Source organism: Lethenteron reissneri, chromosome 64 (genome assembly GCF_015708825.2).
Source record: "Lethenteron reissneri isolate LAM-NWPU_2019-01 chromosome 64, ASM1570882v1, whole genome shotgun sequence".
Taxonomy (NCBI): domain Eukaryota; kingdom Metazoa; phylum Chordata; class Hyperoartia; order Petromyzontiformes; family Petromyzontidae; genus Lethenteron; species Lethenteron reissneri.
In genome coordinates this window covers 8,421,501-8,447,915 of record NC_083842.1, presented here as the reverse complement: position 1 = coordinate 8,447,915, position 26,415 = coordinate 8,421,501, and the positions used below count along the sequence as shown (strand labels likewise).

The following is a 26,415-nucleotide window of genomic DNA, read 5'->3' as shown; positions in this document are numbered from 1 at the left end:
GTAGCATCGTCGGCCAGTGTCACTGCATCGCACTGCGAACACCACGACTAAAAAGCAGCAACAATAAGTAATATTAAAAAAAAAATTTTTTAACACGCTTTAAACACATACCTGCGGAGGGAGCTGGTAGGAACGTTGGGTTGCTCGGTCAATGGCCAGGGTCAACGGCGGCGTGGTGTATTCCGCAAATATGGCCGACTGTGAGGGCGGGCACAAGCCGGCGTGAGTAGGTTAAACGTTGAGTTTTATAAGGGCACCACGGGGTGACCAGCCCCTCCCCACCCAGCCCACCCCTCCCACCCCCACCGAGCCCCACCCTCCCCACCCAGCCCCTCCCCACCCTCCCCTCCCGAACCCAGCCCCACCCTCCCCACCCAGCCCCTCCCCACCCTCCCCTCCCCACCCAGCCCCTCCGTCCCCACCCAGCCCCTCCCTGCACGACGGACGGACGGACACAATAATCCCCTGTGGGCTGGTGTAACCAGGAGGTTCCTACCAGTAACACACACCTACTACGCAACACGTGTACCAGCGAACACTGCCAACCCACAGAGAAGCCACTGGACTTAACACACACCTACTCAATTTTTATGTAAGCTTTCGTGACTGCAGGGATTCATATTCTTGGTTCTTTCGGTAAAGTCACGTAGAAGGGAAACAATAAAATAATTATAAAATAGAAAACAATAAAATTCTCACGACGTGTCTTACTGTTTGGATTTCATACCCGATGATGATTGCTTGCGTTGCAGTCGAAACAGTCGTGATAATTTTATTGTTTAATATTTTATAATTATTTTATTATTTCCCTTATACGTGACTTTACCGAAAGAACCCAGAAAGCACACCTACATTTCGATTTAAAGCTTTCGTGACTGCAGGGATGCATCTTCTTGGTTCTTTCGATAAAGTGACGTAGAAGAGAAATAATAAAATAATAAAAATATAACATAATAAAATACAATTCTCACGACGTTTCGGCCACAACGCAAGCAGCCGTCCTCAGGTGAACAACCGGGCTGTCGGAAAGACTCATTCATGACGCTGTCTTTCCGACAGCCCTGTTCTTCACCTGAGGACGGCTGCTTGCGTTGTGGCCGAAACGTCGTGAGAATTGTAATTTTATTATGTTTTATTTTATTATTTTGTTATTTCCCTTCTACGTGACTTTACCGTAAGAGCCAAGAATAAGAATACACACCGACTACACAACACGTGTACCAGCGAACACTGGCCCTGGCCTCAGGGCAGAGGTCGCAACCGGGTACCCGATACCCGTACCCTACCCGATACCTAGCTACCCGTACCCGGCCAGGTACGGGTACGGGTAGCCGTTTGCGACCCTGGTGCGGCCGGGTACGGGTACGGGTAGGCCGTGAGTCACTGGTGAGTAACCGTTTGTCACTCATTTCGGGTAGGGTACGGGTACGGGTAGGGAAGGGGTAACCGTACACGGCCGTACCCGGCCGGATACGGGTACCCATTTGCGGCCCTGGTGCGGCCGGGTACGGGAACGGGTAAGGAATCTCTCTCTCAAATTTAGCATTCTCAGGAAGAACGTAATCAACCAGATAGGGTGTTGACTGTTATGCTATCCGACTCTCTGTTGTATTACATTACATTTCTAAGTATACTAGATTTGTGTTTCTATTAAATTTATACCTGATGATGATTGCTTGTGTTGCAATCGAAACGTCGTATGCTGGTATTTAATTTAATTTATTAATTTATCTTTATACGTGACTTTACCGAAAGAACCAAATAATAATTCCTGCAGTCACGAAAGCTCCAAATCAAGTTTGAATCATAACCCGTTTGCGACCTCTGCCCCAGGGCCCGATGCCACCTCCTGGCCATGTCAAGTCGACAGCCGAAACACAATTGAGTTCGCGCCACGGCCACCGTGAACCTCGCAGGGCGACGTGAGTGTGCGAGTGAGCTCAAACCGATGCATGCCGTTCTCAACCACTGCCACTTGCGCGGATTTGCCGAAGGGAAGTGACGTTTTTATTTTGAGTTTGTTCATTTTGAGCAGGCGATATCCCATTGCGTTTAGTAGTTGCCGTCTTTGCGGACGATTCAATGAATTGTTACAATTCGGTGTCTTCGATTTAAACATTCCTTGCCTTTTTGTCATGTAATTGATGCATGCCGTTCCCAACCAATGCCGCTTGCGCGGATTTGCCGAAGGGAAGTGACGTTTTTATTTTGAGTTTGTTCAATTTGAGCAGGCAATATCCCATTGCGTTTAGTAGTTGCCGTCTTTGCGGACGATTCAATGAATTGTTACAATTCGGTGTCTTCGATTTAAATATTCCTTGCCTCGTTTTTTGACATGCAATTGGTTCTTTCGGTAAAGTCACGTCGGTATGAAATAAAATATAACTACGTGAAGGAAAATAATAAAATAATCATGGTTTAATTTTATTATTTTCCTTATACGTGACTTTACCGAAAGAACCAAGAAGATGAATCCCCGCAGTCACGAAAGCTTTAAATCGAAATATAATTACGTGACTTTACCGAAAGAACCAAAGAGTATGGATTCATGCAGTGACGAAAGCTTCAAATCGTACTCTTTGTTTTATTCCGGTAAAGTCAGGATAGGTAAAAAAGTTAAAATAAATTAAATCACGACGTTTCGGGCGCAACACAAGCGTCCTTCTTCAGGTGGGGACAACTTAGTCAAAGCACAACCGCTTAAGTGTGTGAGTACACGCCTTGTTTTGCGCCCGAAACGTCGTGATTTAATTTATTTTAAATTTTTTACCTATCTGACTTTACCGAAAACACCAAAGAGTATTATGAATCGATGCAGTCACGAAAAATTCAAACTTCAAATCATCATTTATACATTTTCACGCTTAGTTGGTCTCGCTTGTACAAGTTTGGTCATTTCAATTTGCCTACGTGTAACTATATCCACAGTAGCGAATAACTTTCCCGGAATGTTTCCATTAACTGTAAATCATCAATTGTCAAACGCAAGAGGACGATTCGTAATTCACGAGTGTGGGAATATGTTTTAGGGGGCGTCCATAAATGACGTCACGCGATTTTGGACGATTTTTGACCCCCCCCCCCCATCTTCACCCGGCGTCACAAAAAGTCAGACCCCCCCCCTCGAATATGACGTCACAAAGCACTGCCCCCCCCCAAACCATATTTCCATTTTTAAAATTAAACATGCTTCAACTAGCTTTAGAACTACTGTCATTGTAGTGCGTATTTAATGTGGCGCTGCACTCTGATGTTGTAGGAGAAACATTTATTAAAAAGTCTATTTAATTAAGTAGAACGTGTTGTCTATATTTATTTAAAGTTGCGCATTTTGATGTGACGTCACATTTCTCACTCCCCCCCCCCCTCGTCACACATCGTTACAGATGTCTGACCCCCCCCTTCCCCCAGGTGCGTGACGTCATTTATGGACGGCCCCTTACGTAGCCAAACCGCTCGAATCGGAGGTGCGTGGGAAGGAAAACAAACTCAACACAATCATTTGTTCATGTTTACAACGGTAAAAGTACACCTCTGACAATGCCTGCTGACACCGCTGCTAGCCATAGGGACGACTAGACGGTGCTCACAAGTTTCTCGGGAGGGTATTTGGCCTACTCTTCCACGCCGGTTGACAAACTGTGCTGTGCACCTTAATACTGCTGCTGGGTAGGAGGTTGGGAGATGTCATAAACTCTCCCATTGCAACAACAGCTGTCGAGCAGCGATATTTATACTGCTAGGAACCTCCTGGTTACACCAGCCCACAGTGGATTATTGTGTCCGTCCGTCCGTCGTGCATCCAAAAATGGGAGGGGTGGGGCTGGGTGGAGTGGGGAGGGTGGGGAGGGGCTGGGTGGGGAGGGGAGGGTGGGGAGGGGCTGAATTGCGAGGCAAGTCTGCTGACCATTACACCACGACAGCGTTGATTAATTACGGATCAAGCGCTCACAGATTTAGAACAATGTGATCACAAGGACACAGTCTTCGAGAACGTGTTATGAACCGGTAGGTTGTGTTCCCCTTTAATGCAGAAGTTGTTAACGTGTGTGGACAAACTAACATTTGTCGTCATGGTTATAAGGGGCGGAGGCATTCTCTTCATGCCGTATTGGACAGTGAGGGCGAAGCAATGTGCGAGTTGCAGTAAACTTAAACCTAATAAGTTATATTTAAAAAAATACTTCAAAAAAAGAAACACGCTTTAATGAAATGTACCGTAATAGTCATGCCAAAACTCCACGACTCCAGGAAGTGGCCCCGAAGCTTGTTATATCGTAAGGAGCCGTGGGCAATTACAGCCAACGTCAGTTGAGCGTGGACAATTAGACCCAAGCCGAAACATAACATATAACAAATATTATTTTAAAAAAAACTTTATTATGATTCAATATAGTATTGTCAGCAGTTTGACATAAGTATACCAAGTGTGCAGTCGATAGCACATTGGGAATTGGGTAAAACTTGAGTTACAAGATTTGAGGATACGACAACAGACAGAGTGAGTTTATCAAAAGCGTGTCAAAGAATGTTTTAAAATATATGTTTTAGATTGTTTTAATGATATAATATAATCTTGTCATCAGTATGACATAAGTATACCAAGTTTGCAGTCGATACCACATTGGGAATTGGGTAAAAATTAAGTTACAATTCTTTTTTTGAGGATACGACAAAAGACAGAGTGAGTTAAATAAAAGTGTATGAAAATAATACAAAACTTAAGCAGTATGTGTTTTGGTTGTTCCCTTGTTTTATTATTCTTGAAGAGTGTTATTGTTTCCAGACCTTGCTGAGTGTGCTCATCTTTGACTACACACGTTAGATTCCAAGAACACAGGATGAGATGTTACTATCCAGTGTGCAAGCACTTCCAAGAGTTCATGAACAGTGAGCCTGGTGAAATTTGGGGAGCGCATCGTCAGTAGTGTACCTTTGGTCCGAGGATGTTTCGGCCTTTCATACTATACACCCTCCCCAAAGGCGGCCAGCGACAGGGTGATCAATCCTCCACTTGCGTCCCATTCCCTATTAGTCATAGGAGTTGCCTTGTTGTTGATAGCCAACATCCCATGGGACTATGCATGGCAGGGGCATCCTCCTCCCTGAGTCAAGCTGAAAAAGTAAATAGATTACACATGCGACGTTTTAAATAAGCATCGATTCAAATGGTTGCTATTTCAACCAATTTGTCAGAAGGCAGTACAATAACAATGTCGCATATCCGACGTGCTGTGCATCTAAGGAAATATGTGAGAAGGTCGGATATCTTTGAGAAAGGTAGTTACACTCGGCTAAAGTGTAACTTATTCAAGACGTCTGGAAAGTTTTGACTTAAAACTAAAATTAAATGTTTTTTTACAACTTTTTTCTATCTTCGTGACTTTACCGAAAGAACCATGGAATACGTCTGGAAAGTGGGCCAAATATCCTCTATAGAGCCTATCTAGAGCTCCTGCTAATGGGGGCTCTTTTGCTAGCAATGGCACGAGCCGGCAATTGCAGGGCTGCACCCTAACCTTTGAATAAAAAATGACCAGCTGTAAAGAGATCATTGATCTTTGTGGATGAAACTGAAAACTATGAAATATAATAGCTAGAATATATTACAGTATTAAATCAAATAATATGATTTACACGACTAATCAAATGAGCGTTTCAAAGCTCTCGGGAACGTTTTGGAATGTCTCGCTAATGTATGTCAAAGGGTTCCATTCGAGTTGAATAATACCGGTAGGGACCTCCTAGTAATACCAGCCCACAGGGGATTATTGTGTCCGTCTGTCCGTCGTGCAGGGAGGGGCTGGGTGGGGAGGGAGGGGCTAGGTGGGGAGGGGAGGGGCTGGGTGGGGAGGGTGGGGCTGGGTGGGGAGGAGAGGGTGGGGAGGGGCTGGGTGGGGAGGGTGGGGCTGGGTGGGGAGGAGAGGGTGGGGAGGGGCTGGGTGGGGAGGGTGGGGCTGGGTGGGGAGGGGAGGGTGGGGAGGGGCTGGGTGTGGAGGGTGGGGATTGGCTGGGTGGGGAGGGTGGGGCTGGGTGGGGTGGGGCTGGGTGGGAAGGGGCTGGTCACCCCGTGGTGCCCTTATAAAACTCAACGTTTAACCTACTCACGCCGGCTTCTGCCCGCCCTCACAGTCGGGCATATTTGCGGAATACACCACGCCGCCGTTGACCCTGGCCATTGACCGAGCAACCCAACGTTCCTACCAGCTCCCTCCGCAGGAATGTGTTTTATAAATGTAAATGAACCGAACATAGTGGTGCTGATAATAATAATACAATGTATCAATATAAATTTGCTAATGTCGACACAACGTTGCACGTTTACTGAGAAGGGAGGGATACGATTGTGTTTCGTTACAGGAGACACTGACGTGGAACGGTCAATAGGTCATCAGTATAGATTTGAAGTATTCGTGACTGCAGGGATCCATACTCTTTGGTAGGTATAAAATGAAATAAATCACGACGTTTCTGGCGCAACACAAGCGTCCGTCATCAGGTGGGACATCCACAACAATTGTTGCGACGCTTGTGTTGCGCCCGAAACGTCGTGATTTGTTTTATGTTATACCTACGTTACTTTACCGAAAGACCATCAGTGTTTTCGTGTTTGTTTGTTTGACTTGGTCGCAGCGTGCTCTTTTGATCATCTGTGAAAAATGTTGCCCCCATTGTTGAAGAGTGCCAAGAGCTCAAACCCGTCCAATACAATACTGTCAAATTGCCATCGGTGGGATAAAACATTCCTGCGGAGGGAGCTGGTAGGAACGTTGGGTTGCTCGGTCAATGGCCAGGGTCAACGGCGGCGTGGTGTATTCCGCAAATATGGCCGACTGTGAGGGCGGGCACAAGCCGGCGTGAGTAGGTTAAACGTTCAGTTTTATAAGGGCACCACGGGGTGACCAGCCCCTCCCCACCCAGCCCCTCCCCACCCAGCCCCTCCCCACCCAGCCCCTCCCCACCCAGCCCCTCCCCACCCTCCCCTCCCTCCCCACCCAGACCCTCCCCACCCTCCCCTCCCCACCCAGCCCCTCCATGCACGACGGACGGACGGACACAAAAATCCCCTGTGGGCTGGTGTAACCAGGAGGTTCCTACCAGTATTAATCTGAAGTTAAACTATGTGCACCAATACCACGACAATTCAGTTAAGTCCACGAAGTTTGTGCAACTCCCTGTGTTTGTTGCGTTTTTCAACGGAGCTGATGTCGTGTTGTTTCAGTCAGTAACGGTGCATTCTTTTTCACGATTCAATCTCACTAGACCGCACATACGCACCTATGACCAAATCAAACAGAATGTGCCAGGTCTCCTGCAGATGTATACAGCCTGGGCATCTGGTCTGTTGTAAACAGAGCCCGCTTGCTAGTTAGCTGTGTTCATGTCCTCTGCTCTTCCTTTTCATGCAATGTCTACAGCCCGCTGGGTTCACAATCAGCCTGCTGTGTTAACAACCTCCTATCTGGTCAGCTGTGCCTGTATCCTGCCATCCAATTTAATGTAACAGCCCTCCACCTGGCCTGCTGTGTTTGCAGATTGACATCTGATAGTTTCGATTTAAAGCTTTCGTGACTGCAGGGATTCATCTTCTTGGTTCTTTCGGTAAAGTCACGTAGAAGGGAAGAAATATTATTTTATTACTTCCCTTCTACGTGACTTTACCGAAAGAACCAAGAAGATCTGATAGTTGCTATATACCACATCTGCTCTGTTCAGCCCACATTTAGGGCCAGCTATGTCCGTAGCCTAGCTGCCACGTGGTGAGCCCATGTCTGCGGTGTGTAACACAACTTCTGGATAGCTGTGTTAAGGCGCTTGCCACATTGACAGCCGTATTTAGAACTTGCAATCGAATACGCTCGGCTCATCCTCTGCTTGTGCTGCGCTGCGAAGAAATCCATTTCTCACTGATCGCCTTTGAGTGTCCGCCCTGAAAGGTCGCGATTGGTCGTGAATACATCCGCCCACTGCACTGCGCTCCTTTTTAAAGGTGCATCTGGGCACGAGGGCATCATGAGGCCGAGAAACGGCACAGGATCTGAGCTCACATCGACAACAGTCCAAAGTAGGTGCTTGGCTGCGTGTGCGCGTTTATTTGTCCTGGTGTGTGTATGTGTTAACATTTCACAGCACTTGCCCCAACACTCTATTAAGGCCATACGGGGGTTCATTGTTTTTTGTGTGCAGGTGTGTAGATTTCTGTGCAGGTGTGTGTGTGTCAGTCTGTGTGAGTGTATGTGTGCAAGTGTATGTTCACTTCGTGGGGGCTGCAGTAGTGTAGTGGTTAGTACACTACTCTACGAACCCGGCGACCCGGATTTGACCCCCCCCCTCACGGCCACCACCAGTGACAATTGTCTAAACAGGTGCTGGGCCTCCCCTAGGTTGACTCGGCCCTAAATAAGTGCGGTTTGTGAATGTAAAACGAATAGGCCGTTATGGTCCAACTTTTACAAAATCGAAAAACTACCCACAAATCGCTTAATTCGGATGACACGTAGCAGCATCGCCCCCTACTCTGAAACGAGTGCGGACTGTGCCTGAAACGTAGCGCCTTCTTGATACCCTTGTGCTCGAAGAACGGCGTAAACACCAAAGGCGGCTAAGCATGTGGTGTTGGTCATACCACTCTCTGAGCTGCTATGGAGGAGGCTTGCGAAGGGCGCTACTGGTCAATTGGAAGCAGTCGCCCTTAAACAACAGCGGAGGGCAGAGGAGCGACGCTCACAACAACCAGAGGAGCGCCGGGCGGCTAAAACGAAGCAATCTGGCACGGCGGGGGGCATAGCTGGTGCATCTGTCATCTCGGTCGGTCAACCCATGGCACCTGGGTCTGTCCCGTGAATTCCTGTCAGCAGCGAGCCTTCAACACTTCACGTGGCCTCAAAGTGCACCTGGCCTGGCATAAGCGCAGTGGTGAGGTCACCGCGACTATTGTTGTTGAAGTGCTGTCTTTTAATAGGTGCTCGTAAATATCAATATCCCAAGTCGCCTTTCTCTCTGTCGCTGATAGCCGTGGCCGATTTCATCACCAGTATACTGCCAGGTACAAATTTTTTACAACATGCAATAGACGTGTAAATATGTATCTGAATTTGTCTTAGGCCTCCCGTAGGTAAACTCGGCCTAAAAAAACAAGTAGCTGGTGGGGTGTGTGAAAACCCACAAGTACTGGGGAGACAAATGCAGCTGAGCATTGATACATTTTTGTCACATCACACAATCATGTGCTGTACTAGCTTGAATTCGAGATTGCAGACATCATTTGTTTGGATGTATTTGGAACTTCTTTTGCACCGTACGTAGCAAAACCGTGCTATTCGCAGGTGCGGGGTAAGGACAACGAACTAAACACAAAAAGCAGTTCTAAATATATTGGTTTTAAATCTAGATTGAACGGTGTGCATAGCTCCAGTGACTTCCTAATATTGGAAGGTAGAGAGCATTGTCGACGGCTGCAAAAGTGCATTTGAAAGCATGCAATGCGGTGCCCATCTTCGTTAGACGGCGAGCCAACAGCCACTGAACAAGGGATAATTGTGATTTTTGCACGAACTGCAGAAACATTAATTTCACAAATCACAACACATCTCAATAACACTTAGGAAACAGCTTACTAAGGCAGAGCATTTTCTGGAAGGATTCCAATAAATACGATTAGATTAAAACTCCCATTAATGAATGCCGTGGGCTATTTGAGTCCGCCATTTTCAAATAAAAATGTGTATAATCTTGTACATAGACTTTCACGACCCGCAATAGTACAAAACATCAATAATTTATTTTGGGTTATATTGTGTAAGTATAATGTCTTTTTTTTTTACTATAACCCTCCATCACCCAAGTAAATTCAAGTTGCCGCGTGGACAAATATGCAAATTCATATAGGTTTCTTGGAAAACTGCATATAGGTTTCTTTGAAAACTGCATATAGCTTTCTTTGAAAACTGCATATAGGTTTCTTTGAAAACTGCATATAGGTTTCTTTGAAACCTGCAATGATGAAAGCCAAGCAAATGCCGAGAAACCAAGTAAATTGGCATATTTGCACACGTGACAACTTAATTTGATTGGCTCTGTCGGGTGCTGGATGGTTACAGTTCGAAAATTGACAGCAGGAGGGTTTTGATTTATTTATTGGGTTACATTCAGCGGAGAAGTTGACTCAGCTCTGCGACGTCACAGGAGCAGGATATTTTACTGACACGAGGTGGTCCATCGCAGTTTCTGTTATACAATTCTGCAACCCCTAATTCCCCATCGAGGCAACAAAGGTCGCTTGCCTGCAATTTCAGTCATCGCATCAGTTGCAGCACGTGCTGCTGCGTGGTGTTCAGCAATTTAATTTTAGCAACGGGAGTGGCTGCGGTGGTGTCCACATCCATCGCACCTCTCGGTGTGGTTTTCACTGATAGTGACATCTTGAATATGCGCAGGCAAATATCCAGCTCTGCACAATTGCGATGGACTGCAATGGAATACATGGGCACTATGAACCATACATAGGCCCGTATATTTCTTGGACGCTAAGCAACATTGAGCCTGGATAGAGCTTGGACGGGTGACAGCCTTGTATGGAACAGGTTGGCACAGGGCAAAGGGGCTCTGTGGTGGACAACAGAGGGCAATGCAGTAAAATCCATTATCGTACCATACTTCTGTGCTCCCAGACGCTTTGCACACACATGCATATGTCGTGAGTTCAACTGAGTCGCAGACGTAGACGTGGAGGCAACACATTTATTCAAGTCCAACACACGGGGAAACTTCCCCTTAACAGAATAACAACCTGTGGTGGTGACCACCAGGCGAACTACACTAGTTACAACGTAACTAGCTACAACGGACTGGGACCAACAGCTTGGGTCTGGGTCCACGTGTTGGAGACTCGTTGAACGGAGAACGTAGACAAAGGCTTCTTCCAGGATGAACAACAACCCCTGTCCCTCTCAGGACCCGGCTGATATTCTCTGCGGCGTGGCCAGCTCCGCCATTGGCCACGACCACCTTCTAGAATCCTCGGGAAGGATCTGGGTCCCAACCACGTGACCACCCCCAGCCCCCTCTGGGGGCCCCTTTGTAGACTTAACTGGTCACGTGTCCTCCCGGGTCAACTAGAGTGCCATGGCCTCGAGTAACCTCGGCCGGCACTCACACACCCTGTCCTGTAGGGGCTGGCACTGCACGCCAAGCGTGGTGCCATCAAGCGCGATCATTCAGTGCTCACTGGGTCCCTCTAGGGCCGGTACTACACCCGCACCCCTGTGGTATCCGTGATGTCACTACACCGCACGCCGTCCCTTTCCAGGGCAGGCCCTGCATGCAACATGTTGACTTCCAGCGATGTCACTACAAAATTTGCGCATACAGTAAAACCTTGGATTGCGAGTAACTTGGTCTGCGAGTGTTTTGCAAGACGAGCAATTTTTTAAAATAAATATTAATTTGATAAACGAGCGAGGTCTTGCAATACGAGTAGTACGTGTATACACGCTTTGTCTGCCGAGCGTCATGTGATCACACCTGACATACGAGTGCTTTGATATACGAGTGCTTTGGATTACAAACACGTTTCCGGAACGAATTATGCTCGCAATCCAAGGTTTTACTGTATTTATGTTGGAACGCTGGGATAGTGGTGGCCACGCTTTGCTGTGAATCCTTGCGACCTGAGTTATATTTCCAACCGTGTGTCGAAATCTCCACTGACCAGCATGAAGTATTCTCAAATAACCTAACCACATCCTGCAACGGGTGTAGTTTCAACTGTGTACGAATTTTACACCGCGCCCTTCTGATTTGTATTTTACTAAAATGTATGGACGATTTTCAGCCTTGCCCAGAAGCGATGGACGTGTGGAACCCGATAAATAAGCAGCGGCGGGGCTGGTATCTGGACCTCATGGCACCGAACGAGAAGGGACCCAAATATGCCTGGCTGGACCCATCTCGCCTCTACTGCAACAAGGAGGTTAGGAAGTCGGAGCTTTCGGGGTGGCTGCTGGCCATAGGACACTCCGGGAAAATGCTTGGGAGGGCCGGTCCATTCCGAGGGCCGGTGGGCCGGTTTGTGTAGGGAAATTGCAAATGTGTGATCAGAGTAATTTTGAAAAAAAAATTTTACAATAGTTTATTACCGTTAATTTGTACGCTTCATTGCTTATTTACGCTCTCGGGTGCCATTAAGTCCCATATTCGGCAGCCCCAAAGATTCCTCACCGGCCCATTTGTTTTTTGGACCCAGCGCAAATGGGCCAATGAGGTCGCCAAAATCGCGCTAATACGTCACATCACAGGTCGAGTCACTCCACAGCCAGAATTTGGGCCAGTGTGTTTACAAATGCCTTGGCCGATTTTTTGTTCGAGTCCATCACTGACCATCACCATCATCGTCTGCAGTAAGATGGGTATACAGCATAGCTACTTACCCCACCTACTTTACCATGACACGAATTCTGGGGTGGACTCACATCTTTGAGTCCCTCGGATTAATTTGCAAAATGGTTCCATCAGTCACTTGTGACGTGGGATGGTCACCGTATGACCAACATCATGAGATGCAATATATCAGGACTGAGACGCGTTTAAGGAGTTAAGTGGTTTAATTCTCCTCTCGCCATCGTTTAAGGGAGATTCTTCGGTGATGCAGTTTAAAAGGAAACCCAACGGCAAGAGGAACAGCACCACAGAGTCTAAATGTGACCTGGTCAAAACACGACTAGATCAAGTGTGAATTTCGTGACCTGAAGGCCGTCAATAGAGTCGCCTTGTACAAACAATATGAATAGGGTATTAGCACAATATTTAGGTGTCAACACATTAGTTTACACCACTTGCCATCACCACGTTGAACCTATAAATGGTTCGGCGGCTTAGTGCTCCACACAGACACGCATCGAATGTATTACAACATAACCTTCTGTGCCAGTGGCCACACACCACGCCACAACAAACAGCGCTTGTTTCTAAGCTCTCACAGCCATACCGCACTTGATTTACTCTCAATCAATTAAAAGCATTATCTCGAGGTGTCATACATCAGTTGCAAACATTGAACTGCGTTTCAGATGTCGCAATTAAAGTCACCCTCCATGGCTCTCTGCCTATTGTCTCTGTGGGACTTGCATAGTTTCGGTTTTGGCCGAAAGTATTTTTTTTACCTTCTTGGTTCTTTCGGTCAAGTCACGTAGAATGGAAATAATAAAATAATAAAAATAAAACATAATAAAATAATTCTCACGACGTTTCGACCACAACGCAAGCAGCCGTCCTCAGGTGGAGAGCAGGTCTGTCGAGGAGACAGAGTCAGAGTATACTCGACAGACCTGCTCTCCACCTGAGGACGGCTGCTTGCGTTGTGGCCGAAACGTCGTGAGAATTATTTTATTATGTTTTATTTTTATTATTTTATTATTTCCATTCTACGTGACTTTAACGAAAGAACCAAGAAGACGAATCCCTGCAGTCACAAAAGCTTTAAATCGAATTTTTTTTTACTATTGGTCTGGTTTCGGTTTCGGCCGAAACTGATATTGACCTCCGGTCGTCAACCGAAGATCTATTTTTTCTTCATAATAAAGGCTTTTGGGTTCGATCGCGTTCACATAAATGTGTCGCAACCCTCCACCACCCGACACGGCCAATCAGTAAAAAATGTGTCACGTTAACAAGACGTCAATTAGTTACTTCTTCAACCCACCGGTGTGTTTGAAGAGTGAATCCACAACATTTACAATTTGAGTTGTACGACGTTTCGCTGGTAATTACATCCAGCATCTTGGGGCGATTTGCCAGAATAGTGAAGCCACCCACCTGCTTCCGGTCTTAAATAGTGCAGGATGACGTAATCATTGTTGAACCCCATCAGGTTTCGAGATCAGAGGCGGAGGTGGGAGGGGTATTGTAATTATTTAATAGATTAGTAATCAGTTAATTAGTATGTGATTCCTCTATAAGGAAATGTAATATGTATTGTGTATTACTTAATAATACGCTTCCAGGCTGTGTTACGTCTGTAGCTATCAGAGCGGTTAAAATTAATAGTATTTCTCTCAATTTCAATGGATTCTCGAATTTGTCTTGGCCAGTAATAATTAGTTTTGCATAACACTTCAACGTTATCAAAATCAATTGAGTGTCCTTGTTGGCAAGCGTGTTCTGCCACTGCCGACAGTTGTGTTTGAGAGAATGTCATGTTCCTTTGGTGTTCTTTTAGTATTATGCTAATCTTTCGTCCCGTGTGTCCAATATAACATTTACCGCATAAGCAACTGATCCGATATACACCTTATGTTGATAACTTAGGTAATTCATCTTTCGTACAAGACATTCGTTTTTTAATGTTGTGTACTGTAATTACCAGCGAAACGTCGTACTCAAATTGTAAATGTTGTGGATTCACTCTTCAAACACACCGGTGGGCTGAAGAAGGAACTAATTGGCGTTGTGTTAACGTGACACATTTTTTACTGATTGGCCGTGTCGGGTGGTGGTGGGTTGCGACACATTTATACTTACGCCATCTAACCCAAATGCCTGTATTATGAATAACACTGGCCGCGAAAGCCTACGTGTTAAATCTCCAATTCTACGCTCTCACCCATCTTGCACAGGCTCTGAGAGACTGCGTGGAGGACCTGGTGGGGCCCTTCCTGAACGACTCCATCGACATTGTGGCAGGAATCGATGGCATGGGCTTCATCCTGGGTGAGTCACAGCTTTGGAAATTCACGCAGAGTGGTTGACTACAGTTTCTACAGCCTCCAAGCTCCGCTCACTTCCCCCCCCCCCCCCCCCCCCGGCATTTTGCCTTGCTCTCCCTGCTCGCCCTGCCCCACACCCCCCTCTCTGTCTCTCCTCCCTGGCTCTTCCCCCCACCTCTCTTACCTATATAGCCTCTTGTCACAGCAGCCCTCTTGCCCACTTCAGCAATTGTTTCTTGCTGTGGTTGTCCCACCTGATGACGGACGCTTGTGTTGCGCCCGAAACGTCGTGATTTATTTTATTTTATTTTTTCTACCTACGTGACTTTACCGAAAGAACCAAAGAGTATGAATCCCTGCAGTCACGAAAACTTCAAATCAAGATTGGTTGACTCCTCCAGTGGCGAGTGTGATGTGGGTGCTAAGCGGTGTTAATTCAGTGCGGAATGTTTTATTTCGGCCGTGATCTTAGTGCAGCCTGTGGAGTTTGCATCTCGTGCTTTGCGAATTGTCTTGTCCTTTTTTTGTCGACTAAAGCACACTGACATACAGTCCAATCTTGGTCATGAAATGCTTCGGTGTGAGTGAGGAGCACGCAAATTTCCTCCCCATTTACAGGTCTGCTGCTCGGTGAAATCAGTCATTTATATACAGCCATTGTTTGGCTTCCTCGGTGCAAATGCGGTCTCTAATAATATTACCGAATGTAATCTTAATCTGTGTCTTCATTGAGAATCGTTCATTTCTTCTTGTTACACTTTGGTCCGTGGTTGCGTTCGTGGCAGTCATCGTCGCGCTTGATGATTTTGTTCACGCAGAGTATATTAGGTTGCGGTAAGACTGTACAAATTATATTTACATGTTTAGACAATACAAACAGGCCATTACACAGTAGACAGTATGGATAATACACATAAGACAGAAACCGGACGGCACAAAAACATTCATTGTTTAATGGATTTGTGAGTTAAAATCACGACATTTCATTACTTTGTGAACATTTTATCAAATCTGTTGAATCGTTGAAGTGGTAATTGTTTTACACACACACATTAATGCATTGAGCGGTTGGTGCACCCACACTCTACCCCACCACACGCAACCAATCGACTCACTGTGGAGTTCCCGTTTACTGCTGAGTGGACAGAGGCAAGAGGTGGGGGGGGGGGGATTTAAAACACTTGCCCTATTGTTTCAAGTGCCACGTTGATAAATTGAATCAAACCGGCGACGCCATTGTTGTCGATTGAACAGTGATTAACATTTATCCTCTTTTATTATCATTACACACCATCATTATCGATCAGGGCGTGGAGCGGTGGCGCAGTGGTGAGCGCACTGCGCTATTAACCCGGTCCACAGCTGGGTTTTAATTCCAGATCACGGCCAAAATCAGGTGGTGACGAGTGACATCTGACAACCGATCAGACAAGTCCACAGCACGGTCATACGTCTTTCAATGTGTTCACCATGATTGACACCGTGCATGCATCGCTCCTCGTGGATGATGGCACGCACTATCTCCACTTATCAACGAGATGGTCGTTTTCCATTGCCCAGGAACGGCTGTCGCGTACCGCTTGCACAAGGGGTTCCTGGCAATCCGCAAGGCGGGTCACCTGTGCGTGAAAACCATCAGCCAGAATTACACCGACTACTCGGGAAAAAACAAGGAGCTGGAGGTCAGGACGGATGTTATTAAACCAGGTGAGAGAGAGAGAGACGCACACACACACACGGGGCATGGGTAGGGTTGGTAGTGTCGACGAAGTGGGAGGAATGGTTGTCGGCTAAAGAATTGCAAAGATTAAGCGACAACATAAATGCACGTATGTGCGTTGAACTTCTTTCGCACCGTACGTGGTCAACTGTGCTAATCGGAGGTGCGGGGGAAGGACCAAAAAAAACTAAACATAAGTAACTGTTCAATCTTGATTTGAAGCTTTCGTGACTGTGGGAATCCATATTATTTGGTTCTTTCGGTAAAGTCACGTGGGTAGAAATGAAACAAAATAACTCACGACGTTTCGATAGCGACACAAGCCATCGTCTTCAGGTGAAAATCTCGACAGCCGCGATGTCTGCTGCGAGCAGCACGATGTCTGCTGCCTGCTGTATATTTGGAGTTTGCGTGTTCTCCCCGTGGTCACGTGGATTTTTTTTCTAGGTCCTCCAGTTCTTCCCCTCCACATTGAGAAACACGTGTTTAGAGTATTTGGCTGCTAGATATAGTTCCACGCGAAAAGCCACTTTTTCGAGCAATCGTTTGTGACCAGGTCCCTTCTGAAAAACAGCTATATCGCTTAGTGGGCATGACCTGGTAAAATAAAAAATAGCTTAGTTTGTTTAAGTTCTAAATATTTCTCGTACAGGGTTCCCTCCTTTTCAGGAACGCAACTGCCGCGGTCTAGGAGAACAGACTACTTCATATAGGTTAATGAAGGATGGGGGGGGGGTATATTTCTCTACACTACCGTCGACTGTCCACAACGCCTATTGCCCCCGTCTTTAAGACGTGATGGACACCGCCCAAGGGCCACGGCTCGATTCTGCTTGACTTGCAAAATGTGAAAGAGATTGGGTGCATCCCGAGTGATATGGTCAAAGGTACACTCATTCGTCATTGAAACATGTTTGTGGAGCATTCAACTTGTGACTCAAACGTATGGATGCCCCTATCTCTTACGATCTCTGACCGATGTGGAAGAGTAAGTCAAATATACGCTATAAAAGGGGCCCCCTAGAGTTTTCTCGAGTAGAGGCCGTTCTCCTGGAGAATGGCGTGAGCACGTTTCAGGCTCCACACCACCTGTTTTCTTTCTATTTTTAAAAAGAAATTCGGGTCAAAGCTGGATGACTCAAAGATCAGTGCCGAGCATGCACCGCTGAGACCCGGGGTTTGCATCCAGGCAGCCGCCTGCGATTAAACCCGGTTCTCTTGTGTGACAAGTTGGTCTCAGCAGAGTCACTGACAACCTATTGCTAACGAAACTATTTTTTAAATTTATTTTACCAGGTAAGGCCCACTGAGCTACGTAGCTCTTTTATCAAAAGCAACCTGGCCACAAATAATCGCTCAACGAAGTGGCTCATCGCGTGGACATTTATCGTAGCCAGATACTCCAAACGCATGTTGATTCTAAATGTGGAGAGACAAACCAGAGGACCCGGAGAAAAACCCACGCGACCACCGGGCGAACATGCAAACTCCTCATGTACATGCGTCAGGGTCAGGATCGAACCCACGACCTCATGCATACCAGGCGAGGTAGTTAACATCCCACCACAGCAATCTCCAACATGCATTCTATTGTGGATTGCTTTGAGTGCCAGAAAAAAAAGAGAACACCATAGATCACAAAACAAGCGTTATATGAAAGACAAATGTATTTCTTCGAAAAGTGGGCTTAGGCAGAACACATCGCTAGGAGGGACGATGGCCCAGAAGGACGGGATAGCCACGACTGTAGCTCGAGTCGTAAGCTTCGCTCACATGCAGGAGCTAGATATATTATGACATTGCAAGAAGAACGATGATAACGTGGTGGGGGGGAGGAACCTTCATCCATCTGTAAAATGATCAGGATTATTGTCATGACGGGGTGTTTAAACGTGGGCATCAGCAGAAACTAGGAGTCGGCAGAATTAAAAATAAACGTGACCTAGATGCCATGTGACACGCTTAGTTGATGTTTCTGGAATGCAGAAGGTGTCGATGGCGGTTAGAAATATCCTTCCTCGGGGTCATGTCCTTCAGAAGCAGTGAGCCGTAATCTCTGAGGGCCTGTGGGCTAGAGCCCTGCATGTATTCAGTTTCAAGTCTTCCGAATGATGCCAATATTGGGGCGCAGGAGCACGGAGATGCGTGTAATTATGGTTAAAGGTGCAGCCGTGAAATTATTTGCTCACACCACCACCGGTGGTAGGGCTTCCACTGGAGGAAGTTCTCGACAGAGACTCTTTGGAGGGCATTTGGCCTATTCTTACATGCTGGAGAGGAGTCCTGCAGGAGGTGGGAGTACCCACACTTGACCCGTAGTGTACCCATTTATACTGTGCATAAAGCATGTTTGGTAGTACTGGTAGGAACCTCCTGGTTACACCAGCCCACAGGGGATTGTGTCCGTCCGTCGTGCATCCAAAAATGGGAGGGGTGGGGCTGGGTGGAGAGGGGAGGGTGGGGATGGGCTGGGTGGGGAGGGGCTGAGTGGGGGGTGGGAGGGGTGGGGCTGGGTGAGGAGGGGCTGGTCACCCCGTGGTGCCCTTATAAAACTCAACGTTTAACCTACTCACGCCGGCTTGTACCCGCCCTCAGTCGGCCATATTTGCGGAATACACCACGCCGCCGTTGACCCTGGCCATTGACCGAGCAACCCAACGTTCCTACCAGCTACCTCCGCAGGAATGTGTTTACATACTACATGTAAGTGTATTGACCGTGTATAAAAAAAAAATCCAATGACATAAAAAAAGAGTAGGGCATGCCCCCCCGACTGCCAGAATTATTTGCAATGTCGGTGCTGCCTACACTTGGATTATATAGGAACAGCTGCTACTCGGGGAGGGGGGAGGTCTTTTGGGGTGACCTCCGCAGGCATTGAAATGGCTGAGATGAAATGCGAGTCAAGGCACTTTGAGTTTCAAAAGTATTAAAGTGCTTATGATGAAGAATTCTAATCCCGAATGAAGTGGCCTGTGTGGCTGAGGAGCGTTTTGAGAGTTCTTCTCTACATTGTGTGGAGTTTTCTCGAGGCACTCCGGAGTTAGATGCAAGCCAACAAAATCCATTCTCAAAATAGGCATTTGGCCCAAACGCCTCTTGCGTAACCCATGAGCAAGAATGTTGACGATTGGATATGGTGGCTGGTTGCCTTTTTAATGTTCATTGTCATGAGTCATGGTCAATCCATTGCCGGATGAAGCCACTATCATATCCGACATTCCTGCGGTGTAATAACTCACCGAGCACCCATTGTTGTGGGTTTATTTTTACATGTGTAGTGTCTTGTAAAATCACTCAGACTGACACGTTGTAAGAGGTCGCCTGCTTACACTTTATTAGCATTTTGCACCAGTTGTAGGGACTCCTATCACTGTCTATACGGTCACTTCTGTTAACGAATTCCCCTTATCTACGTTACACCTCGCTAACCTGCACACAGCAGCTCTCGCTCTCAGCAGCTCTGCACTCAAGGCTCTGCACACAGCAGCCCTCACACAGAGGCTTGCACACACCGACGCTCACACAGAGGCTTGCACCCATTAGCTCTCACACAGAGGCTTGCATACACCGACGCTCACACAGAGGCTTGCACCCATTAGCTCTCACACAGAGGCTTGCACACAGCGGCGCTCGCACAGAGGCTTGCACACAGAGACTTGCACACAGCTTCTCACACAGCACCCCCTTTCCACCGCTGCCCTCGCCTCCGCTCCCTCGGACCTACTCACTCGTCCGTCCCGGGCGGGGGGGGGGGCTCAACCATCACTTGCCCGGCGACTCGTGAGGGTTGAGGTCCGTTCTTGGCTTGAGCGGCAGCAGCGAGACGTCTTCTCTCCCTGGTCCCCAGCAACACGAACTCCCAATCCGCTCTCACGCACGTCTTTATAGCCCCCTCCCAATTATCCAGCTCCTCCCTTGTGTCTCTTTAGGGTCAGACAGGCTGGCGCCTGTCAGGCCATCAATCACCCCTTATCGCACGTCTCCCTGGTAACACCTCCGGTGTCAGTGTGTGACCCCAGGCCGACCTGGTCTGCACTCGCTTCTCTCCCAAATTAGGTGGCGGTTTGCTCGTGCAACCTAATGTTGCACACACGCACGTGTTTGTCCTCGGTTGAAACAGTGTGCGCCACGTATTTAACCGCACTACACATGTGTAGTGCGGTTAAATACTACACATGTGTAGTGCGGCTGGACAGTTATTGGCTGTCTAGTGCGGTTAAATACACATGTGTAGTGTCGACGGGGCGGGAGACAAGATTCTTGAGAAGACACCTTCTTTATGAACACTCTTAGGTTCACAGGTTTGCCCTCGTTCCTTCCAAGTCGTAGAGACACAACCCTGACCGCGTTACACCAACGGCATCGACCGAGACAGCCAATAACTGTCCAGCCGCGCAATGATCGGGCGAAGGCGGCGGCGACGACCACAGTAACGACGAGATTTTTGCACTCCCAGAACCGTCAGCCCGGAGCTCTCGCTCTCCGCTGCTTTTATCCTACTCGGCGCGGCCTGGCTCCGCCCTGGTCGCGCCTCCCTTCTCGAACCCGCTAGCGGGTTCCAGGGGCTTCCAGATGAGGTCTTCCGTGGCCCTTGCCCCAGTTCCTCCGCCCTGCTGGCACACCCGTGTATATGCTCAACGGCGTGTGCACTACTGTTCACTGCAGTTGCCGCTGCTGGACAGCAGTCGGCACTGTGTCACTACACACGTGTGTTTGTATGTGTGCATGAAGAGTGGTAGTGCAGTGGTTCGCACGCTGCACTGCGAACCTGGCGATCCGGGTTCGATTCCCGCTCAACGCCAATGACGAATATCTAAACCAGTCTTGGGCCTCCCCTAGTACAGTATCTGCTGCGGTGTGTAAACATCGCCATTAGGAAGACAAAGGCGGTTGGGCGTGGTTGCTGGCCACCCACCTCCTTGTGTGCCATGCCGGCCTTCATAGGTGCCCGCGAACAGGACTTGCTCCTACAGCCTGTTCATGAACATATTGCTCTGTGATCAATCACCATCGTAGCTCCGACTGCACATCCATATATTTGTGGTAAGGCAAATGTATGCCTTAGCTGGAATAGAAGCAGCTGTTATTCGATAGGCATTTGAGTTTGAAATTACACGCTGACTGAGGAAGCCAGAGTGGGGTGCTCAGTGCTCGTTTTAATGCATCTGAATCAAGTGCGTGTGCACACAGCCCCCCAATTTTGTCTAGGCTTCAAAAAGTGCCCTCATCTTTCAGTGTATTTTATGGCGATAGTAAAGAGGTAACATGCATACATACACACGTAAGGGTCAGTTTAACACGTCGGCTTTCGCGACCAATATTATCCATAATATGAGCCAAGAATGAGTGTGTGTCCCGCACGTGACGTCACTCCACATGAGACCCACCCCCCCCTTAATTAATATTCATGAGTGGGTGGATTTTTACACTAACACAGAGGAAGGTCGAGTCAGTGCTCGCCGAGCTGCATTGGCTTCCGGTTGCCGAACGAACACATTACGAGGTCGCACTAATTACACACAAAGTGCTTGCCACAAATGAACCACGATACCTTGCTGATATCAAGGAGCATAAACCATCAAGGAAATACCAGTCATCCTCGCAGTAGCGGCTTTTGGCTAACCATCGCGCCCTTTCAGATGCGCTTCTGCAGCCGTCTGGAACACTCTTACTTCCGATATTAGGAAGCCACTGGTGCTATGCACCCTTAAATCTAAATTGAAAACGAATTTCTTTGGAACTATATTCTTGGTTCTTTCGGTAAAGTCACGTAGAAAAGAAGCAATAAAATAATAAACATATAAACAATAAAATTCTCACTACGTTTCGACTGCAACACAAGCAATCATCATCAGGTGTGAAAAACACAGCAAGAATTTTTTTAAAAAGTGGCGTTTTTTTCTTAACGTCAGCACCACGGACAGCAATTTGGCAGTTGTTCAGATGGACGAGTCCATCTATGATCGGAAAAGAGGAGGGCGGAGAGGAAGAGAATGGAATGGTGCTGACGTTAAGAAAAAACCGCCACGTTTTTCAAATATTCTTGCCTGTGTTTTTCACACCTGATGATGATTGCTTGTGTTGTAGTCGAAACGTCGTGAGACTTTTTATTGTTTTATATTTGTATTATTTTATTGTTTCCCTTCTATGTGACTTTACCGAAAGAACCAAGAATATGAATTCCTGCAGTCACGAAAGCTTTAAATCAAAATTCTTTTGAATTGTTTATTGTGTTTAGTTCGTTGTCCTTCCCCAGTACTTCTGATTATTGCGGTTGGCTGCGTACAGTGCGAAATCATTTCTACATGCATACATATTCGTTTCAAAGTTGGTAAACGACCCAGCCAGGAGTCGTCTGGTGAATATGAGTGAATGATCTAAGGGGTAGTGGCGTTATCGTGTGGTCCATGGTTGGAGATTGTTGACCACAGTCACACTGTGAGATATTCTGACATTTTCACGAGTGTAGGAGGTTGGCACATATGTCTTACGATGTACTGTGTAATTCAATATAGACAATTGTTTGCATTTTTTACGATGCTGAACAATTAATAGCAATAATTACAGACAATATAGCAGCTGTTATAATACAATCCCAAGGTGCTTTACATCGATAACAATGGGGGAGGGATAGCTAAGAAGTTAAAATCGGAAATGCTTTTTGAAAAAAGAAATTTATTTTATATGAAACTTGAAGATCGTAAAAAACCCCTTGGCTGCACTTAGTGTGAAACTAAAAGCGCTTAGTATGAAGAAGCTATGCTACTTAAACGGACGAATGTTGTCTTTGTTGTCTCTGCAGGCATCCGCGTCCTCATTGTGGACCAATGGATTGAGACTGGCGGCACAATGAATGCAGCCATCGCTCTGGTGGAGAACCTGGGGGGTACCGTTGCAGGCGAGTGACGGTCGATCATCGATAATTCTCCGGCTCTATACTCGCGTAGGTATCAGATCAATTAAATCACGACGTTTCGGGCGCAACTCAAGCGTCCGTCATCAGGTGGGACAACCGCAGCAAGAAACAACTGCTAAAGTGGGCAAAAGGGCTGCTGTAACAAGAGGCTATATAGGTAAGAGAGGGGGGGGGAGCCAGGGAGGAGAGATAGAGAGGGGGGTGTGGGGTAGGGGAAGTGGAGAGCTGCCGAATGAAGAGCAGCTAGAAGAGATTAAAGGGAATTGTCGGGGGGTGGGGAGGGGAAGAGAGCGGGGCTGGGAGTGGGGAGCTGAGGCAAAAGCAAAAGGAAATGCGGATATGACGATTTAATTATCCGGCTGCTTCCAACATTATGTGGCGGTCCCGGGCCGATCCGACAAAACCGCTTTAAAGGCTGTAACCAGTCCGGCGGCGATCAGCACCACGTGCGTGACAAAAAGAGTTGCTATGCTTGATGTCAGTGTCAAATAACACATTCCTGCGGAGGGAGCTGGTAGGAACGTTGGGTTGCTCGGTCAATGGCCAGGGTCAACGGCGGCGTGGTGTATTCCGCAAATATGGCCGACTGTGAGGGCGGGCACAAGCCGGCGTGAGTAGGTTAAACGTTGAGTTTTATAAGGGCACCACGGGGTGACCAGCCCCTCCCCATCCAGCCCCACCCCTCCCACCCCCAACCCAGCCCCACCCTCCCCACCCAGCCCCTCCCCACCCTCTCCACCCAGCCCTTCCCCATCCTCCCCTTTCCACCCACCGATCCCATTTTTGGATGCACGACGGACGGACGGACACAATAATCCCCTGTGGGCTGGTATAACCAGGAGGTTCCTACCAGTATAACTGCAGTAATAACATAAAATAGACAGTGCGATATCGGCGAAAAGTTCGCCTGAGCATGGGTCTAAAGACTGCATCAGTCCCGCGTCCGTCAAACACAGTGAGTAGTTGACATAAGAGCGTAAGTACGAACATCATCCCGTGCAGAGTCTTCGAGATTGGAGTGGTAAGTACGGTACAGTAAATGGAGTAACTTTTAACGGTGGGATATTTGTTCTTGTCAATTGTTATGTTTCTTTACGCCAATTCCACATAGTAAACACATTTAAAACACTAAAACGTATACACAAGAATGTGCACATAAAAAGCTATTTTAAATAATGATGCGATTTTGATTTGAAGCTTTCGTGACCGCAGGAATCCATACTCATTGGTTCTTTCGGCAAAGTCACGTAGTTAGAAATAAAGTAAAGCAAATCACGACGTTTCGATCGCAACACAAGCGGTCGTAATCGACCGCTTTAATTTATTTCTAACGACGTGACTTTACCGAAAGAACCAAAGAGTAATGATGCGATTATCCGGCGGTTTCTGAAAATCCGGCGAGAGTGCCGTCTTTTCCCCTCGCACCTCCGACGAACACGGTTGTCTCCGTACGGCGCGAAAGAAATTCAACGTGAGCGCGGCAAAATTGGGTACGAAAATGTGTCCGTAATTGTGCATTGCAGGCGTGGCCACAATCTGCATGGAGGAGACGGCGGCTGGGCTTTCCCTGCAGAAGAGCTACAAGTGCTCCGTGTGCATCCCGAAAGAGATCCAGGGAGAGTTCAACTCCAAGTGTCTGGGCTCCTTCAACGCATTTCAGATTCAGCACGAGCCTCTTCGTAACGGCGGCGTCGGGTGGAAGTGACGTGGAATCGGACCGCACGAGCTCATGAATTCACACACAGAAACCGGATTTTCTTCATCAAGGGCCATTTTTCCCCCTCGGACTGAGCCGAGATGGGATCAAATGAAATATATTCAAACGTACCCAAAAACGTTGGCAACCACCAATGGTGACGATTAGTCGATCAATTGTTAAAACCACGTGAGACCTCGTGATGTTTATACAACGATTGGGAGATGGACTCTGTGACCCAGGGTCAGCATTTTATGACCCACAAAATCCATGGGCTCCATCCATCTCCCACTCCCCTCCATATATGGTTGCCACCTGCCCTGGAGTTCGCAGGATCGTCCTCTTACTGGTAGGAACCTCCTGGTTACACCAGCCCACAGGGGATTATTGTGTCCGTCCGTCCGTCGTGCAGGGAGGGGCTCGGTGGGGAGGGAGGGGCTGGGTGGGGAGGGGCTGGGTGGGGACGGGAGGGTGGGGTGGGGCTGGGTGGAGAGGGGAGGGTGGGGAGGGGAGGGTGGGGAGGGGCTGTGTGGGGAGGGTGGGGGTGGGACTGGGTGGTGGGGTGGGAGGGGTGGGGCTGGGTGGGGAGGGGCTGGTCACCCCGTGGTGCCCTTATAAAACTCAACGTTTAACCTACTCACGCCGGCGTGTGCCCGCCCTCACAGTCGGGCATATTTGCGGAATACACCACGCCGCCGTTGACCCTGACCATTGACCGAGCAACCCAACGTTCCTACCAGCTCCCTTTGCAGGAATGTGTTTTTGAGGTAGCCATCCTGATGAAAAATCCGTCAGTTGCTCCGAGACACTAAAAGTCTGATTTCTTTTTTGTTAGTTGTGTAATAATTACACCACGCAAGAGGATGCCTTTCACATGTAGTTCTCCCTTATTTTCAATAATGAAACACATTATTCTCCACATCGTGTCCCAATTTGTCTTGTACCTCAGCAGTGGAAAACCTAATTTCATCTGCAAAATGGAAGGAAAAAGTATTTTTCGATTTAAAGCTTTCGTGACTGCAGGGATTCATCTTCTTGGTTCTTTCGGTAAAGTCACGTAGAAACGTCTGAATGAACACCACCAAGCTGCCAAGCTTGGCGGTGTTCATTCAGACGCTGTCTTTCCGACAGCCCTGTTCTTCACCTGAGGATGGCTGCTTGCGTTGTGGCCGAAACGTCGTGAAAATTGTATTCTATTATGTGTTATTTTTATTATTTTGTTATTTCCCTTCTACGTGACTTTACCGAAAGAACCAAGAAGAAGTATTTTTCGCTTTCAAAACAGACTTCAATCTCACGTCATCCCCATAGCCGAGGGCTGATGTCCATGGCATAGACATTTGATCTTTTGCGACCATCGGCGTGTCTCATGGAGAAC

General features: G+C 47.5%; 1 protein-coding gene across 1 annotated transcript; it reads left to right on the top strand.

Moving 5' to 3' along the window:
• Positions 1 to 7,895: 7,895 nt before the first annotated feature.
• On the top strand, positions 7,896 to 25,455 carry LOC133359118 (adenine phosphoribosyltransferase-like). The gene is made up of 6 exons (XM_061577514.1): positions 7,896 to 8,065; positions 11,834 to 11,971; positions 14,613 to 14,706; positions 16,263 to 16,409; positions 23,228 to 23,323; positions 24,865 to 25,455. The coding sequence occupies exons 2-6, from the start codon at positions 11,849 to 11,851 to the stop codon at positions 25,044 to 25,046; spliced, it is 642 nt and encodes a 213-aa protein (XP_061433498.1). The 5' UTR covers positions 7,896 to 8,065; positions 11,834 to 11,848; the 3' UTR covers positions 25,047 to 25,455.
• Positions 25,456 to 26,415: the final 960 nt, after the last annotated feature.

Coding starts and splice junctions, on each gene's coding strand:
- LOC133359118 (XM_061577514.1), top strand. CDS start 11,849: ATGGACGTGTGGAACCCGATAAATAAGCAGCGGCGGGGCTGGTATCTG. Junction 16,410..23,227: donor GACGGATGTTATTAAACCAG/GTGAGAGAGAGA, acceptor TTGTCTCTGCAG/GCATCCGCGTCCTCATTGTG. Junction 23,324..24,864: donor CCTGGGGGGTACCGTTGCAG/GCGAGTGACGGT, acceptor TGTGCATTGCAG/GCGTGGCCACAATCTGCATG.